We start from the raw sequence: 19,197 nt of genomic DNA, 5'->3' as shown, positions 1-19,197 counted from the left end.
AATGCTAGACCTCATGTGGCTGGAGTGTGTCAGCAGATCCTGCAAGAGGAAGGCATTGATGCTACGGACTGGCCCGCCCGTTCCCCAGACCTGAATCCAATTGAGCACATCTGGGACATCATGTCTCGCTCCATTCACCAACGGCACGTTGCACCACAGACTGTCCAGGAGTTGGCGGATGCTTTAGTCCAGGTCTGGGAGGAGATCCCTCAGGAGACCATCCGCCACCTCATCAGGAGCATGCCCAGGCATTGTAGGGAGGTCATACAGGCACGTGGAGGCCACACACACTACTGAGCCTCATTTTGACTTGTTTTAAGGACATTACATCAAAGTTGGATCAGCCTGTAGTGTGGTTTTCCACTTTAATTTTGAGGGTGACTCCAAATCCAGACCTCCATCCATGGGTTGATAAATTTGATTTCCATTGATCATTTTTGTGTGATTTTGTTGTCAGCACATTCAACTATGTAAAGAAAAAAGTATTTAATAAGATTATTTCATTCATTCAGATCTAGGATGTGTTATTTTAGTGTTCCCTTCATTTTTTTTTAGCAGTGTATATATACAGTGAGGGAAAAAAGTATTTGATCCCCTGCTGATTTTGTACGTTTGCCCACTGACAAAGAAATGATCAGTCTATAATTTTAATGGTAGGTCTATTTGAACAGTGAGAGACAGAATAACAACAAATAAATCCAGAAAAACAAATGTAAAAAATGTTATTAATTGATTTGCATTTTAATGAGGGAAATAAGTATTTGAGCCCTCTCAATCAGAAAGATTTCTGGCTCCCAGGTGTCTTTTATACAGGTAACGAGCTGAGATTAGGAGCACACTCTTAAAGGGAGTGCTCCTAATCTCAGCTTGTTACCTGTATAAAAGACACCTGTCCACAGAAGCAATCAATCAATCAGATTCCAAACTATCCACCATGGCCAAGACCAAAGAGCTCTCCAAGGATGTCAGGGACAAGATTGTAGACCTACACAAGGCTGGAATGGGCTACAAGACCATCGCCAAGCAGCTTGGTGAGAAGGTACCAACAGTTGGTGCGATTATTCGCAAATAGAAGAAACACAAAAGACCTGTCAATCTCCCTCGGCCTGGGGCTCCATGCAAGATCTCACCTCGTGGAGTTGCAATGATCATGAGAATGGTGAGGAATCAGCCCAGAACTACACAGGAGGATCTTGTCAATGATCTCAAGGCAGCTGGGACCATAGTCGCCAAGAAAACAATTGGTAACACACTATGCCGTGAAGGACTGAAATCCTGCAGCGCCCGCAAGGTCCCCCTGCTCAAGAAAGCACATATACAGGCCCGTCTGAAGTTTGCCAATGAACATCTGAATGATTCAGAGGAGAACTGGGTGAAAGTGTTGTGGTCAGATGAGACCAAAATGGAGCTCTTTGGCATCAACTCAACTTGCCGTGTTTGGAGGAGGAGGAATGCTGCCTATGACCCCAAGAACACCATCCCCACCGTCAAACATGGAGGTGGAAACATTATGCTTTGGGGGTGTTTTTCTGCTAAGGGGACAGGACAACTTCACCGCATCAAAGGGACGATGGACGGGGCCATGTACCATCAAATCTTGGGTGAGAACCTCCTTCCCTCAGCCAGGGCATTGAAAATGGGCCGTGGATGGGCATTCCAGCATGACAATGACCCAAAACACATGGCCAAGGCAACAAAGTAGTGGCTCAAGAAGAAGCACATTAAGGTCCAGGAGTGGCCTAGCTAGTCTCCAGACCTTAATCCCATAGAAAATCTGTGGAGGGAGCTGAAGGTTCGAGTTGCCAAACGTCAGCCTTGAAACCTTAATGACTTGGAGAAAATCTGCAAAGAGGAGTGGGACAAAATCCCTCCTGAGATGTGTGCAAACCTGGTGGCCAACTACAAGAAACGTCTGACCTCTGTGATTGCCAACAAGGGTTTTGCCACCAAGTACTAAGTCATGTTTTGCAGAGGGGTCAAATACTTATTTCCCTCATTAAAATGCAAATCAATTTATAACATTTTTGACATGTGTTTTTCTGGATTTTTTTGTTGTTATTCTGTCTCTCACTGTTCAAATAAACCTACCATTAAAATTATAGACTGATCATTTCTTTGTCAGTGGGCAAACGTATAAAATCAGCAGGGGATCAAAAACTTTTTTCCCTCACTGTATATACAGTGGGGAAAAAAAGTATTTAGTCAGCCACCAATTGTGCAAGTTCTCCCACTTAAAAAGATGAGAGAGGCCTGTAATTTTCATCATAAGTACACGTCAACTATGACAGACAAAATGAGGAAAATAAATCAAGAAAATCACATTGTAGGATTTTTAATGAATTTATTTGCAAATTATGGTGGAAAATAAGTATTTGGTCAATAACAAAAGTTTCTCAATACTTTGTTATATACCCTTTGTTGGCAATGACACAGGTCAAACATTTTCTATAAGTCTTCACAAGGTTTTCACACACTGTTGCTGGTATTTTTGCCCATTCCTCCATGTAGATCTCCTCTAGAGCAGTGATGTTTTGGGGCTGTCGCTGGGCAACACGGACTTTCAACTCCCTCCAAAGATTTTCTATGGGGTTGAGATCTGGAGACTGGCTAGGCCACTCCAGGACCTTGAAATGCTTCTTACGAAGCCACTCCTTCGTGTGTTTGGAATCATTGTCATGCTGAAAGACCCAGCCACGTTTCATCTTCAATGCCCTTGCTGATGGAAGGAGGTTTTCACTCAAAATCTCACGATACATGGCCCCATTCATTCTTTCCTTTACACGGATCAGTCGTCCTGGTCCCTTTGCAGAAAAACAGCCCCAAAGCATGATGTTTCCACCCCCATGCTTCACAGTAGGTATGGTGTTCTTTGGATGCAACTCAGCATTCTTTGTCCTCCAAACACGGTAAGTTGAGTTTTTACCAAAAAGTTCTATTTTGGTTTCATCTGACCATATGACATTCTCCTAATCCTCTTCTGCATCATCCAAATGCACTCTAGCAAACTTCAGACGGGCCTGGACATGTACTGGCTTAAGCAGGGGGACACGTCTGGCACTGCAGGATTTGAGTCCCTGGCGGCGTAGTGTGTTACTGATGGTAGGCTTTGTTACTTTGGTCCCAGCTCTCTGCAGGTCATTCACTAGGTCCCCCCGTGTGGTTCTGGGATTTTTGCTCACTGTTCTTGTGATAATTTTGACCCCACGGGGTGAGATCTTGCGTGGAGCCCCAGATCGAGGGAGATTATCAGTGGTCTTGTATGTCTTCCATTTCCTAATAATTGCTCCCACAGTTGATTTATTCAAACCAAGCTGCTTACCTATTGCAGATTCAGTCTTCCCAGCCTGGTGCAGGTCTACAATTTTGTTTCTGGTGTCCTTTGACAGCTCTTTGGTCTTGGCCATAGTGGAGTTTGGCGTGTGACTGTTTGAGGTTGTGGACAGGTGTGTTTTATACTGATAACAAGTTCAAACAGGTGCCATTAATACAGGTAACGAGTGGAGGACAGAGGAGCCTCTTAAAGAAGAAGTTACAGGTCTGTGAGAGCCAGAAATCGTGCTTGTTTGTAGGTGACCAAATACTTATTTTCCACCATAATTTGCAAATAAATTCATAAAAAATCCTACAATGTGATTTTCTGGATTTTTTTTCCTCAATTTGTCTGTCATAGTTGACGTGTACCTATGATGAAAATTACAGGCCTCTCTCATCTTTTTAAGTGGGAGAACATGCACAATTGGTGGCTGACTAAATACTTTTTTTCCCCACTGTATATATATATATATATATATTTCCTGCGTTTTCTTATATCTTCTAGATATAGGACAGACACTTCAAAACTTTATTCCTTATGATTTATTTCCTGACATACAGTTGAAGTCAGAAGTTTACACATTTCTTGTTAACAAACTATTGTTTTGGCAAGTCGGTTAGGACATCTACTTTGTGCATGACACAAGTAATTTTTCCAACAATTGTTTACAGACAGATTATTTCACTCATAATTCACTGCATCACAATTCCAGTGAGTCAGAAGTTTACACACACTAAGATGACTGTGCCTTTAAACAGCTTGGAAAATTCCAGAAAATGATGTTATGGCTTTAGAAGCTTCTGATAGGCTAATTGACATCATTTGAGTCAATTGGAGGTGTACCTGTGGATGTATTTCAAGGCCTACTTTCAAACTCAGTGCCTCTTTGCTTGACATCATGGGAAAATCAAAAGAAATCAGCCAAGACCTCAGAAAAGAAATTGTAGACCTCCACAAGTCTGGTTCATCCTTGGGAGCAATTTCCAAATGCCTGAAGGTACCACGTTCATCTGTACAAACAATAGTACACAAGTATAAACACCATGGGACCACGCAGCCGTCATACCGCTCAGGAAGGAGACGCGTTCTGTCTCCTAGAGATGAACGTACTTTGGTGCGAAAAGTGCAAATCAATCCCAGAACAACAGCAAAGGACCTAGTGAATATGCTGGAGGACACAGGTATAAAAGTATCTATATCCACAGTAAAATAAGTCCTATATCGACATAACCTGAAAGGCCACTCAGCAAGGAAGAAGCCACTGCTCCAAAACCGCCATAAAAAAGCCAGACTACGGTTTGCAACTGCACATGGGGACAAAGTTCGTACTTTTTGGAGAAATGTCCTCTGGTCGGATGAAACAAAAATAGAACTGTTTGGCCATAATGACCATCGTTATGTTTGGAGGAAAAAGGGGGATGCTTGCAAGCTGAAGAACTCCATCCCAACTGTGAAGCACGGGGGTGGCAGCATCATGCTGTGGGGGTGCTTTGCTACAGGAGGGACTGGTGCCCTTCACAAAATAGATGGCATCATGAGGAAGGAAAATTATGTGGATATATTGAAGCAAATCTCAAGACATCAGTCAGGAAGTTAAAGCTTGGTCGCAAATGGGTCTTCCAAATGGACAATGACCTCAAGCATACTTCCAAAGTTGTGGCAAAATGGCTTAAGGACAACAAAGTCAAGGTATTGGAGTGGCCATCACAAAGCCCTGACCTCAATCCTATAGAGAATGTGTGGGCAGAACTGAAAAAGCGTATGCGAGCAAGGAGGCCTACAAACCTGACTCAGTTACACGAGCTCTGTCAGGAGGAATGGGCCAAAATTCACCCAACTTATTGTGGGAAGCTTGTGGAAGGCTACCCGAAACGTTTGACCCAAGTTAAACAATATAAAGGCAATGCTACCAAATACTAATTGAGTGTATGTAAACTTCTGACCCACTGGGAATGTGATGAAAGAAATAAAAGCTGAAATAAATCACTCTCTACTATTATTCTGACATTTCACATTCTTAAAATAAAGTGGTGATCCTAACTGACCTAAGACAGGGAATTTGTACTATAATTAAATGTCAGGAATTGTGAAAAACTGAGTTTAAATGTATTTGGCTAAGGTGTATGTAAACCTTCGACTTAAACTGTACTTTGTTTTGCCATTTATGAATGTTATTCATGCGTTTCTATGGGCTATAGTAGTAAAGGCCAAATCATTTATTAAATATTTGTTTTGGATACCTAAAGTGGTCCTAAAACTCTAAATCAAATAGCTAAATGATCCATGGCATGACCATCTTAAAACAATTCAACATGTCAGCTTAAAACAGAGAGTGTGTTTGGGTACTGTGGGATTCGTTAATCAGTTTGCTTCATTGGACAGTTCAGAGTCTATGTTTGAAGTTGTTGAGTGGTTTTGGCAATACACTGTAGATATATTTGCTCCAGAGGAGTTCCAGAGCAGAGAGACCCACAGTAGCAACTGTAATTGAGTACTGGCAGTGTCTGCTGTGGCAGGTGCACATGAGGCCTTAATAAGTTATATTCTTCAAGAATCAATGGGTACATTTCATTAATTCAGAAGTCTAAAAATGGATGTAGCCCCTTTAACCATAACCATAAACCTTACCTAACCCTAACTTTAATGCGGGGTAGGGACGTCCCAATGATCCCAGATAGCTAGGGCCATTTCGGCTATCAATGGTACGGAGCTCCGATCACTTGTCGTGAACGCTCCATGGGAGAATCTCTATTGCATTCTCCTTGCGTAGTCTTGCCTCTCGCCTCGTTCACAAAACCCATTGGAGGAGAAGGTTTGAGAAGGAGGCGACCAGAGAGTACACGCGGAGTAAACCATTGAGATTTTCTCCATGTCGTTCCTCTGAAGTAGATCAATTGTTTCTCTGATCATTCAGGGTCGGACATGATGTGAACGCGGCATCAACTTCTACACAAAGTAGGCGATTTCAAAACAGGAAGTCATATTATTTACCTGAATACCATGCTCATACTAAAGTCGTCCATGAGGACTTATTAATTAATGGACAGGTAGCCTACCTTTTGGCTTTGAAGAAGACGAGGATGAAGCGCTTCAGTTCATCTAAAATATTATCTTTTCTGACGACAGGTAAGGTGCCAGTAGAGCTGGAATAGCTCAGCGCTAGGGGGAATAAATTAATTAATTCAGCTGTGAGGGTGACGTGTCAGACCTTAGCGGCACTATTTGATATGTTACATAGATAGACTATTAAAAAATATGTGAAGAGTACTGTACAGAAAATGTGCTTATGGTTATATTCAGTGCATGCTTCTTTTGCTCTTTCCTTATTCAGTGCATGAAGTATAACAAATATTTTCCATTGTGACTGTTTGAGGGCAATATTTACTCATTGGCATCATAATTTGATGAATTGTTGATAAAGTAAAAAGTTAATGCTTTTTATTTGACTTAGTCCAGTTGCTTGTGGGTGGCATTTTTCAGCTACACCCTGTAATTTACAGTAGGCCAATGTGGGAAGTCCCAGTTCTCTTTGCATGGGTTGGATTAGTTTTGTGGACATTAGGCTAGTGTACTTTTTGTGAAAATGGTTTGAGTGTAGACTACCACGCCATAATCTACCCTAAAGTATAACTCTGTGTGTTACTGTTTTCAGACAGAAATCCCCATCCTGAGAACATCCACATCTCCTCTCTACCCCCCAGTATTCCTACAGACCAGGAGCCAACACATGGAGAAGGTAAGGGAGCCATATAAATAGAATTAGAACAGTATACAGTATAAAGTGTATTATATGGTAGAAGCAGCAGAGAAGTCCGCTTCATTTCTGTTACATTGACTTGTTGTCAATGGCAGTCCAAAAGAAGTCCGGTTGCACAGAAGTTGGTTTGCCATGACACACACATCACACATGTTACAGAAAATAAACTGTTTGGTTGCTTACAGTCCAGTTTTTGAGATGTATATCTCACAGCAAGCAAAGTTTTGAGTTGTGTCCTTTGGACTGCCACAGAAACAGCCAGTCAAAGTTGAGTGGTGTTATATAGTGTTATAAAAGTACTTTCTTGCTGCTGGCTCAAATAACTTTCAGATTGGCTTGTCAACATTGTACTGTGTTTGTTCTTGTAATCAAATCTATATGACTGGATTATATTTATTGCAATCAGCATGCTTGGATTTCAGCCACTGAGTTCATACTTGCCGGCTCAGCTATACTGCAGGAAGGAACCAAATTTAATACTTCCTTGATGACATTACTGCGCTGCAAAAGTTGTAAAGTTGTAAGTTGTAAAATTAAATTGTGCACGTTCTGTGACCTGATGTAATAGCCTGAACTGGTTTGACTTTGAGTTGTTCAGCTATTTTAATGAGTGTATCTCACTGTGCCTCCTATTTCAGAAGACATGGCACAGGGGAAAGCAGTTGAGACCACACAAACACAGCGAGGAGCCCCTTCGGTCTTCCCAGAGGGCCAGAATGGGGGAACTGATGTATCTAGTACCAATTTTGACCATAAGGTCCCCATTCCAGATGATAACAGTCAGGTATGAGGGAGAAAGGGCTCAGACTGTCTTAGAATCCCAATTGTACTATGATTTGCTGGTCTCTTCACAGTGAATAGACTTGGCTTACTTGACTTGACTTTGATGTATTACTTTTAGCTCCTAGTGGAGCACAGGGCCTCAAAAGTGCATCAGAATATATACTTTACATTTTGAAAATGTTGTGTTTGAGCAATAAATGTTTAAACCCCTATTCCTCCCTCCTGGTTTAGATGTGGTTCAGTTTCCGTAAGCTATGGGCCTTCACAGGACCAGGGTTCCTGATGAGCATCGCCTACCTAGACCCAGGAAATATAGAGTCAGACCTGCAGTCAGGTGCTAAAGCAGGGTTCAAGGTACATGAAGGTTCAACGTTCTATTCAAACCCAAAAGGCCAGTTTCCTGGAGCAGATTAAGCATATTCCTGGACTACATTAGTCACATTTATTTTATAAAGCCTTTTTACATCAGCAGTTGTCACAACGTGCCTATACAGATACCCAGCCTAAAACACCAAAGAGCAAGCAATTCAGATGTAGATGCAAAGTGGCTAGGAAAAACTCACAAGAAAGGCAGGAACCTAGGAAGAAACCTAGAGGAACTAGGCTCCGAGAGGTGGTCAGTCCTCTTCAGATTATAAGAGTACATAGCCATTTAGGTCAGATCATTCTTCAAGATGTTGAAACGTTCATAGATGACCAGCAGGGTCAAATAATAATCACAGTGGTTATAGAGGGGGCAACAGGTCAGCACCTCGAGAGGGAGGGACGGAGGGAGGGAGGGTGAGGGAGGGAGAGGGGGGGAGAGAGAGAGAGAGAGAGAGATCTCCAAAGCCGCAGGTGAACGGGGGACAGCCAAGAGTCGTCAGGCCAGGTAGTCCTGAGGCATGGTCCTAGGGAGCATACCTAAGATCACACAGGACACCAGATAAGACAGGAAAATTACACCAGATAGGACAGACTGACCCTAGCCCTCAGGCACATACAGTGAGGGAAAAAAAGTATTTGATCCCCTGCTGATTTTGTACGTTTGCCCACTGACAAAGAAATGATCAGTCTATAATTTTAATGGTAGGTTTATTTGAACAGTGAGAGACAGAATAACAACAAAAAAATCCAGAAAAAAGCATGTCAAAAATGTTATAAATTGAATTGCATTTTAATGACAGAAATAAGTATTTGACCCCCTCTCAATCAGAAAGATTTCTGTCTCCCAGGTGTCTTTTATACAGGTAACGAGCTGAGATTAGGAGCACACTCTTAAAGGGAGTGCTCCTAATCTCAGTTTGTTACCTGTATAAAAGACACCTGTCCACAGAAGCAATCAATCAATCAGATTCCAAACTCTCCACCATGGCCAAGACCAAAGAGCTCTCCAAGGATGTCAGGAACAAGATTGTAGACCTACACAAGGCTGGAATGGGCTACAAGACCATCGCCAAGCAGCTTGGTGAGAAGGTGACAACAGTTTGTGTGATTATTCGCAAATGGAAGAAACACAAAATAAATGTCAATCTCCCTAGGACTGGGGCTCCATGCAAGATCTCACCTCGTGGAGTTGCAATAATCATGAGAATGGTGAGGAATCAGCCCAGAACTACACGGGAGGGTCTTGTCAATGATCTCAAGGTAGCTGGGACCATAGTCACCAAGAAAACAATTGGTAACACACTACGCCGTGAAGGACTGAAATCCTGCAGCGTCCGCAAGGTTCCCCTGCTCAAGAAATCACATATACAGGCCCGTCTGAAGTTTGCCAACGAACATCTGAATGATTCAGAGGAGAACTGGGTGAAAGTGTTGTGGTCAGATGAGACCAAAATGGAGCTCTTTGGCATTACCTCAACTCGCCGTGTTTGGAGGAGGAGGAATGCTGCCTATGACTCCAAGAACACCATCCCCACCGTCAAACATGGAGGTGGAAACATTATGCTTTGGGGGTGTTTTTCTGCTAAGGGGACAGGACAACTTCACCGCATCAAAGGGACGATGGACGGGGCCATGTACCATCAAATCTTGGGTGAGAACCTCCTTCCCTCAGCCAGGGCATTGAAAATGGGCCGTGGATGGCCATTCCAGCATGACAATGACCCAAAACACATGGCCAAGGCAACAAAGGAGTGGCTCAAGAAGAAGCACATTAAGGTCCATGAGTGGCCTAGCTAGTCTCCAGACCTTAATCCCATAGAAAAGGTTTGAGTTGCCAAACGTCAACCTTAATGACTTGGAGAAGATCTGCAAAGAGGAGTGGAACAAAATCCCTCTTGAGATTTTTGCAAACCTGGTGGCCAACTACAAGAAACGTCTGAACTCTGTGATTGCCAACAAGGGTTTTGTCACCAAGTACTAAGTCATGTTTTGCAGAGGGGTCAAATACTTATTTCCCTCATTAAAATGCAAATGAATTTATAACATTTTTGACATGCGTTTTTATGGATTTTTTTGTTGTTATTATGTCTCTCACTGTTCAAATAAACCTACCATTAAAATTATAGACTGATCATGTCTTTCTCAGTGGGCAAACGTACAAAATCAGCAGGGGATCAAATACTTTTTTCCCTCACTGTAGACTATTGCAGCATAGATACTGGGGACTGAGACTGGGGGTTCGGGGGACACTGGCCCCGTCCAAAGTTATCCCCAGACAGTGCCAACCAGGCAGGATATATCCCCACCCACTTTGCCAAACCAAAGCCACCACACCACCAAAGGGATATCAACGGACATCTAACTTACTACCCTGAGACAAGGCCGAGTATAGCCCACGAAGATCTCCCACACCTCACGAGCCCGAGGGGGCGCAAAACCGGACAGGAAATCACGTCAGTGACTCAACCCACTCAAGTCGAGTATAATGAAAAAAAGCCTGGCATGACGTGGTGCACCCTCCTAGGGACGGCATGTGAGAGCCCAAGCAAGCCAGTAATTCAGCCCCGTAATAGGGTCAGAGGCAGACAATCCTAGTGGAGAGAGGGGAGCCGGCCAGGCAGAGACAGCAAGGGTGATTCGTCACTCCAGATCAGCAGACCATTTCATAAAAATTGAGCTCTATAGGAGAAATCCCTGCCTCCAGCTGTTTGCTTAGAAATTCTAGGCACAGTAAGGAGGCCTGCGTCTTGACCAAATGGGAGAGATAAGGAGGAGCAAGTCCATGTAATGCTTTGAAGGTTAACAATAAAACCTTGTAATCAGCCCTAGCCTTAACAGGAAGCCAGTGAATCTGAAGTGTAGAGAGGCTAGCACTGGAGTAATATGATAAAATGTTGGGGGGCTTCTAGTCAAGATTCTGGCTGATGTATTTTGCACTAGCTGAAGTTTATTTAGTGCCTTATCCGGGTAGCCGGAGAGTAGAGCATTGCAGTAGTCTAATCTTGAAGTGATAAAAGCATGGATTAGCTTTTCTGCATCATTTTTGGACAGAGGAGTAGACTTAATCTGGGTCAGGGAAATCGGCCTTTAAATAACTAATTCTGAAAAATATTGCGTTATTATTAGAAACGTTTATGTGTGTATCATAGACGGATGACACCTCTGTTCTCCTCCCATCTATCCAGCTGTTGTGGGTTCTTCTGGGAGCCACCATCATTGGTCTGCTGCTGCAGAGGCTGGCAGCCAGACTGGGTGTGGTCACTGGGATGCACCTGGCAGAAGTCTGTAACCGCCAGTACCCTACCGTCAGTCTCCCTTTTTGTCGCTCACACTCTCTGAGAAACCTGACAATATAGAATGAACTAAATCAAATTCTTCCACAGCCTTTAATACATTGACAGTTGCTCATCATCAATTACTTTCTGTACTAGTCTACAACTGTTGCTTTGTATTGGAAGACAAATGTTTCAGAATGTTGTTCAATTAATGTATTTGTTTTCTACCTAGGTGCCACGCATTATCCTGTGGTTGATGGTGGAGCTGGCCATCATAGGTTCAGACATGCAGGAGGTCATAGGTTGTGCCATTGCATTCAACCTCCTCTCCTCTGGCAGGTAGACGACAGTACTGACTGACTATAGGCTATTACAGAGCAGGGAGTATAGTTCTATTGGTGCCCTAAATTCTTTGTTACTTACTGTGTCTACAGGATACCTTTGTGGGGGGGGGTTCTCATCACCATCATCGACACATTTGTGTTCCTCTTCCTGGACAAGTATGGTCTGAGGAAACTTGAGGCCTTTTTTGGGGTCCTTATTACAATCATGGCCATCACCTTTGGATATGAGGTACACAAGGCTTGAATGTGCTTTCTATAATTTTGTGGAGGAATAGAGATTGTGGATGTACCCTGTACATGTACCCTGCCTGCCTTGTAGCAGTGATACTTGGACTCTCTGAGTGGATTAGCGTTGTCTCTCCCAGTATGTGATGGTGTAATGTATATGAAGGTTGTGGTTACCTCTGACCTCTTTTCCTCACAGTATGTGACGGTGCGTCCGGACCAAGGGGAGCTGCTGAAGGGGATGTTTATGCCGTACTGTGAGGGCTGTGGTCCTGTGCAGCTGGAGCAGGCTGTGGGCATCGTAGGGGCTGTCATAATGCCCCACAACATCTACCTGCACTCTGCCCTCGTCAAGGTAGCCATGGAAGACCACAGTGGCTGTATTTTATAATCATATTCGATATTTCTCCACTTAATCACTATTACACCATCACTATTGTGTAGTAGTACAATGTTTTATACTGTAATAATGATTTAGTGGAGATATTGGCAATCAAGAAACTGTTATAGGGCGGCAGGTAGCTTAGTGGTTAAGAGCGTTGTGCCAGTAACCGAAAGGTCGCTGGTTCTAATCCCCGAGCTGACTAGGTGAAAAATCTGTCGATGTGCCCTTGAGCAAGGCACTTAACCCTAATTGCTCCTGTAAGTCGCTCTGGATAAGAGCGTCTGCTAAATGACATAAACATTAAAAAAAATATATATATAGTGTGTCCATTGATGACCATAGAATGTTAGTGATTGTGGAATTCCTTTCTGTCTATATTTGATGCTGTTGGACAATGCTTGACTAAGTCAATTATTGTATGAAACTTTCTCAGTCTCGACAGATTGATCGTTCCAGTAAGAAGGAGCTCAAGGAGGCCAACAAATACTTCTTCATTGAGTCGACCATCGCACTCTTCCTCTCTTTCCTCATCAACGTATTTGTGGTGGCTGTCTTCGCTGAGGCGGTCTATGGACGCACAAACATTGAAGTGGTGCGTATGTACCTAGTCTGTATGGAACTAAGGAACTACTCAGTTGAATAATCATGAACGATGAGTTGCCTCTAAGCCACTATGTTGTTTTTGTTCTTAACAACATGTCTTATTGCACTTCATTCAGCATGACATCTGTAATGCAACTGGCATTCCTCAGCTAGACCTGTTCCCCTTGAACAATGAGACACTGCAGGTGGACATCTACAAAGGGGTAAGGCTGCACTTTCATCCTCAGGCTGAATGCCACCATTTTGTTTTTCCCTGTTATTCTAGCTTGGTCCCAGATCTGTTGTGCTGGATGACAGTATTTGGCAAAACAATGATCATAGGAAATTATACTGAACAAAAATATAAACCCAACATGTAAAGTGTTGGTCCCATGTTTTATCAGCTGAAATAAAAGATCCCAGAAATGTTTCATATGCACAAAAAGCTTATTTCTCTCAAATGTTGTGCATTTGTTTACTGGTAGTGAGCATTTCTCCTTTGCCAAGATAATCCATCCACCTGACAGGTGTGGCATATCAAGAAACAGATTAAACAGCATTATCATTACTCAACACAATGCCACAGATGTCTCAAGTTTTGAGGGATTGTGCAATTGGCATGCTGACTGCAGGAATGTCCAACATTGTTTTAGAGAATTTGGCAGTATGTCCAACCAGTTTCACAACCGCAGACCACTTGTAACCACGCCAGCTCAGCACCTCCATATCCGGCTTCTTCACCTGCAAGATTGTCTGAGGAGGGGGGGTGCTGCTGAAGAGTAGTTCTGTCTGTAATAAAGCCCTTTTGTGGGGAAAAACTCATTCTGATTGGTTGGGCCTGGCTCCCCAGTGGGTGGACCTGGCTCTCAAGTGGGTGGGCCTATGTCCTCCCAGGCCCACCCATGGCTGCGCCCCTGCCCAGTCATGTGAAATCCATAGATTAGGGCCTAGTGAATTTATTTCAATTGACTGATTTCCTTATATGAACTGTAACTCAGTAAGATATTTGGAGTTGTTGTGTTTATATTTTTGTTCAGTATACCTAGTCTTGCATTACCATACTCCCAGGTCTTGTTTATCACTCTGCTGTTGGGCTAGGTGTTTTCCTGACACGACACCGAATGTTACCCCTATCATTACAGGGAGTGGTTTTGGGCTGTTTCTTCGGCCCTGCAGCACTTTATATCTGGGCCGTGGGAATCCTGGCAGCAGGTCAGAGTTCAACCATGACCGGGACCTACTCAGGACAGTTTGTCATGGAGGTTTGTGCAATAACTCATTAATTCAAGGTCAATTTAATTAAGAGATGAGATCAAGTTTGAGTCTCTGCCCAAATTACAAGTCAACTCCTGAATCTATTTGATTTTTTGATCTGCTAATTGCTTTAGCTGTCTGTCTCTGACTGAATGATGTCAGTCAGATAGGCTGTGGTGTGTTCGTGATGGTAAGAAGTTAAAACAACAGTGGCTCAGCTCTACCATCACAAACACACCACAGACATCATATAAAACCCTACATTAGCTCAATGAAGTCACAGATCTTGAACCCCGTCCCGTCCCTACAGGGCTTTTTGAACCTGCGCTGGTCCCGTTTCTCCCGGGTGTTGCTGACCCGCTCCATCGCCATCACGCCCACCCTGCTGGTGGCCATCTTCCAGGACGTCACCCACCTGACAGGCATGAACGACTTTCTGAACGTGCTGCAGAGCATGCAGGTTATTTAATTGTTTCACCTTTATTTAACCAGGTGAGTCAGGTCAGACGGCAGTGCATGCAAATCCCCTAACCTTAACCCTAGTTTCATGTCCACATCCCGGTTCAACCATAACCCTAGCCTCAACCACAACACTAACCGTAGCCTTACGTCCACATCCTAGTTCAACCCTAACCCTATCCTCAACCACAACCCAAACCCCAACCCAAGCTTCATGTCCACATCCTGGTTTAACCATAAACCTCAACCACAATCCTAACCCTAACTCTAACCTAACTTCATGTCCACACCTCAGGTCAACCCTAACCCTAACCCCAGGCAAGCTGTTGCATTTCATCAGAGTAGTTGGTTGATAGTTGAAGCATCTATAGGGGATTGTCAAATTTAAGTGGGACCCCTTCTCATTGCTGCTTTCTTTCTCTCCCACTCACAGCTGCCATTTGCGTTGATTCCCATCCTCACTTTCACCAGTTTATCCTCCCTCATGAGTGAATTTGCCAATGGATTGTAAGTATACCACGATTATGGTGAAAACTATAACATTTGAGCTAAATTAAATTTGACAGAACATACGATAATATGATACGATTTTTTTTCTTCATGCGACTGACCTCTGTTACTATCGCCATTCTCCTTTCAGATTTTGGAAGATTGGGGGAGGAGTTGTGATCTTGTTGGTGTGTTGTATCAACATGTACTTTGTTGTCATCTATGTGACCACTCTGAACAGTGTGTGGCTGTACGTGTTTGCTGCTTTTCTCTGCATAGCATATTTGGGATTTGTGGGTTACCTGGTAAGTATTTTTTTTCAATTAATGCTGTTTTCTTTATATAGCTTTTTGTGTGGTCATTTTAAAATGATTTTTACTCTTTGGTTTCCATGTCTTTGCGAAGCATACCAAACCAAAAGTGTTATTTAGAGGACCACTTTAATCTTCAACCACTGAGTCAGTTGTTAAAGGTCCAATGCAGCCGTTTTTATCTCAATATCAAATAATTTCTGGGTGCCAATTAAGTAACTTACTGTGATTGTTTTCAATGAAAATGGTCAAAACAAAACAAAAATAGCTTCTTAGCAGAGAGCAATTTCTCAAGCAAGAATTTTGCTAGGACTGTCTGGGAGTGGTCTGAGTGGGGAGGGGAAAACGGAAAACTAGCTGTTATTGGCAGGTTTGGATTTCTCTTTCTTATTGGTCTATTAACTAATTTACCGCCTGGTGATGTCACCAGGCAGGCCAAAACTCTATTCAACCACAACAGGCTGAAATTTCAGGCAGTCTTTTTAAACAGCTCTTACACTAAAAGGGAAGTATCATAATTTTCACAGTATTATTCCAACCTCCTAGTGTGAAAAGATGTATAAAACACAGGCAAATCACGTTTTTGAGTACACTGGGCCTTTTACCGTTTAACAAACTTTGAGTGAGGACAGTTGTATGTGTAGGAATGCAGTCCTGGCAGTAGAATGATTATATGTTGTACTGGCTCTCTCACACCACTCTCCCCATCTCTCTCTCTCTCTCTCCCTCCCTCTCTCCCTCTAGGCGTGGGTATGTCTGATAGCGCTAGGGGTGTCCTGTCTGGATGTCACCGGCAGGGTCAGGAACGACACCACAGTTCTGATAGAGCAGCAGCCAGAGTTTGACTCCTGAGCACGGTTCCTTCCTTCGCACACGTGTGTGTGTGTGTGTGGGGGGGGTGTGAGGCTATGGGAGGAGCCTTGGGATATTTGAAAGTCATACTGTACAGATTGTAAGATTTTGATAGAAAAATTGTTTACAATTTTGAAATGACTGTAAAATTCTGTAAGGATATTTAACTTTAAGTAAATAACATTATTAGGGTACATGTAATTATTTATTTCACTTTGTATGTATTACATTTGAAGTGAATTGCCATATTAATGGTCATATTAGGACTTTGATTTGTGATGAATTTAGAAAAGGATTGTGAAATGGTACTGTACACTGTAAATGTCAATATATTATCTATTTACTCGGTGAATGAATTACGTCTTGAAATTGTTAAAAACGTAAATAAATGCTCCCATTTTTGATGTGGTGGTCAATGAAATCTACCATGGAAAAATGGTTTCATAACGTATGTGTCTAGCATTCCTCAACTCCGCCACAGGGAGACACTGTGGACTCAAACTGAGGGTAATGTTTGAAAAGTACCAGTACTGTAGTCTACAACAACAAACATGGAATGCCATGAACTTTAACATATTGTGAAAATGTATCACTATATTGTTTTTATCTGTAGATCCACCATGATGATTTTATTTAACCTCATGTCTTCTTTATTGCTTCCAGATGCAATTGCAACCCTTCTGAATGCATCAACTTCCCATGCAGAGCTAATGTTGTTGATGTTTGGAATTCTTATGCTGGTATGAACAATTGTGTCATTACAGTTCCTGTAGCAATCACTGATATAAGAGTTAAGCATATATCAGACTGGAAGGGCTGTGACTTTGAGAGAGAGGGCCAGAGCAGACAGACGGTTTATTTGCATTGTGGCGGCGGGAATTTGTTCCTGTCATGGTGCCAGCAGCCTTCTGTAAGGAGGGAGAGTCTTCCCACCTCCCCTCTGTGTTTTTGTTTTTCTCAATGAGCCGATCTCCCTGTGTAGGGCTCTCACAGCCTGTCCAGCAGGCCCCTTTCCTGGAAACATAGCCCAGCAGAGGCCACTAAGGGGCAGAGAAGGGAGGCCAGGGCAGCTTCTTCCAGCAAATCACATGATCCTGGACCTAAAGACCCAGTCCTACATAAAACGAAGATGTGACCAATCTCCATAGTATCTGGGTTATCTAGATGTTATTGACAATGTTGCACAGTTCTATAAGTAAGTATGGAGGCACACATGGGACATGTATGTTATATTTACTGAGTGATTGGAGATATGTAATATGGTTAATTGCATTTATGTGGGAATAGAAAACCACCACAACCACTGTTTTTTAAATGTTTTTGTTTATTCCGAACAGTGTGATCTCATATCAATATTGTTTTATATCATTTCATTGTTTTTTAACATAATTTTTAAAGATTGTTTGATGGTGAATAGATAATGATCTGCTAATTTCTGTTGTTTTGTACAAAGTTTGATGTCATGTGAAGCAGGTGAAAGATGGAGCAGGTAGCAGATATATTTGCACCAGGATGCTTTGACCTTTGCTCTTTGCAGTTGACTAAGATTTGGAACTAAAGAACAAGATGAAATATTTGAAAATTACTCTGTCATTTATTAAGTCTAATTAAACATTTAAAAACACTTTGCTTGAAACTTGTTTATATATATATTTATAACATAATTATAACAAACAATTTTCTTCTCAATTATCGTTCAGTGATTATTCCGAAAATCTTTGCTGTTTTGCACCATCATGTAGGCTGCTTGTACATTAGTTGCAGTGCAATTGCATCACCACAACTGAATTTGTAATCTACATCATTTGAGTTAATACTACTAATAAACGTGTTACATAATTCAAAGCAATGTTGCAGGGTGATTTGTTATGACCCATTCCTTAATCCTCCACTTCAGTTTTTTTGCTTTTTGTTTGTGAATTTTAGTTTTTGTTATGCACTTGTGAGCCACTTTGAAACTCATAATTTACATTTACGTCATTTAGCAGACGCTCTTATGCAGAGCGACTTACAAATTGATGCATTCACCTTATAGCCAGTGGGATAACCACTTTACAATATTTTTAAATTTATTTTTCGGGGGGTGGGGTAAGGGGGGGGGGTAGAAGGATTACTTTATCCTCTCCCAGGTATTCCTTAAAGAGGTGGGGTTTCAATCAACACAGGGCCTCAGCACCAGCTGCCCTACTCTCTCTTTCTCTGTCTTTCTATTTCTCTCTTTCTCAGTCCCTCTCTCTCTCTCTGAGTCCCTCTCTCTGAGTCTCGTTCTTTCTTTCTTTCCCCCTTCTCTCTCTCTCTCTGTCTCTCTCTGTCTCTGTTGCTCTCACTCTTAGCTTGGAGGAATGCAAAGACAACATGACCAGGAGAGAGCCACTGAAAGGCAGACAGAAAAAAAGCATAGAGAAACAATTTCAAGTTTCATTCGTGTAATCGGGCATCAAGTTCAACTTCGAACCTCATGACATTTTCCAGGTCATCCAGTTGATGCTAATTTTACACACATTCACATTGCATCTGTGTTGCTGTCTAAAAACAGTCTGAATGCAGGAATGTAAACAGCTGTGCCATTCTTGTTTACAACTTGGACTTGGTTTTGTGGTTCAAGTTTTGATCCGCATTCATGATTCTGGCAGTAGGGCCACAGAGTTTTTCTCTCTCTGCTCCGGTGTTGTTGTTTCTTTATGACTAACCTAACTAACATATTTTGTCTTTTGCTTCCTGTCCTCACTTTTGCCTCCTTAGCTCAGTGGTCCTGTTAGGACACACAGGTTGGCTTCCAAAACATTCCACAACCACAAGACA

At 42.5% G+C, this 19,197-nt stretch overlaps 1 protein-coding gene across 1 annotated transcript; it reads left to right on the top strand.

Annotated features, from left to right (window-relative positions):
- Window positions 1-6,145: 6,145 nt before the first annotated feature.
- On the top strand, window positions 6,146-16,799 carry LOC311149714 (natural resistance-associated macrophage protein 2-like). Its single transcript, XM_084186923.1, has 15 exons — window positions 6,146-6,439; window positions 6,966-7,049; window positions 7,709-7,854; window positions 8,085-8,207; window positions 11,405-11,524; window positions 11,727-11,833; window positions 11,929-12,067; window positions 12,263-12,418; window positions 12,882-13,040; window positions 13,168-13,254; window positions 14,173-14,292; window positions 14,595-14,744; window positions 15,177-15,250; window positions 15,384-15,537; window positions 16,288-16,799. Exons 1-15 carry the CDS (start codon window positions 6,394-6,396, stop codon window positions 16,393-16,395), a joined length of 1,773 nt encoding a protein of 590 aa, XP_084043049.1. The 5' UTR covers window positions 6,146-6,393; the 3' UTR covers window positions 16,396-16,799.
- Window positions 16,800-19,197: the final 2,398 nt, after the last annotated feature.

This window comes from Coregonus lavaretus (assembly GCF_964263955.1).
Source record: "Coregonus lavaretus genome assembly, chromosome: 22".
Taxonomy (NCBI): domain Eukaryota; kingdom Metazoa; phylum Chordata; class Actinopteri; order Salmoniformes; family Salmonidae; genus Coregonus; species Coregonus lavaretus.
Note: the sequence above shows the minus strand (reverse complement) of the source record. Positions and strands in the feature narration are given on the sequence as shown.

Excerpts from the sequence above, each read along its gene's own strand:
- LOC311149714 (XM_084186923.1), top strand. The coding sequence starts at position 6,394 with ATGAAGCGCTTCAGTTCATCTAAAATATTATCTTTTCTGACGACAG. Across the intron at positions 6,440-6,965 it reads ATTATCTTTTCTGACGACAG|ACAGAAATCCCCATCCTGAG; the intron begins GTAAGGTGCCAG and ends TACTGTTTTCAG. Across the intron at positions 13,255-14,172 it reads AGGTGGACATCTACAAAGGG|GGAGTGGTTTTGGGCTGTTT; the intron begins GTAAGGCTGCAC and ends CTATCATTACAG.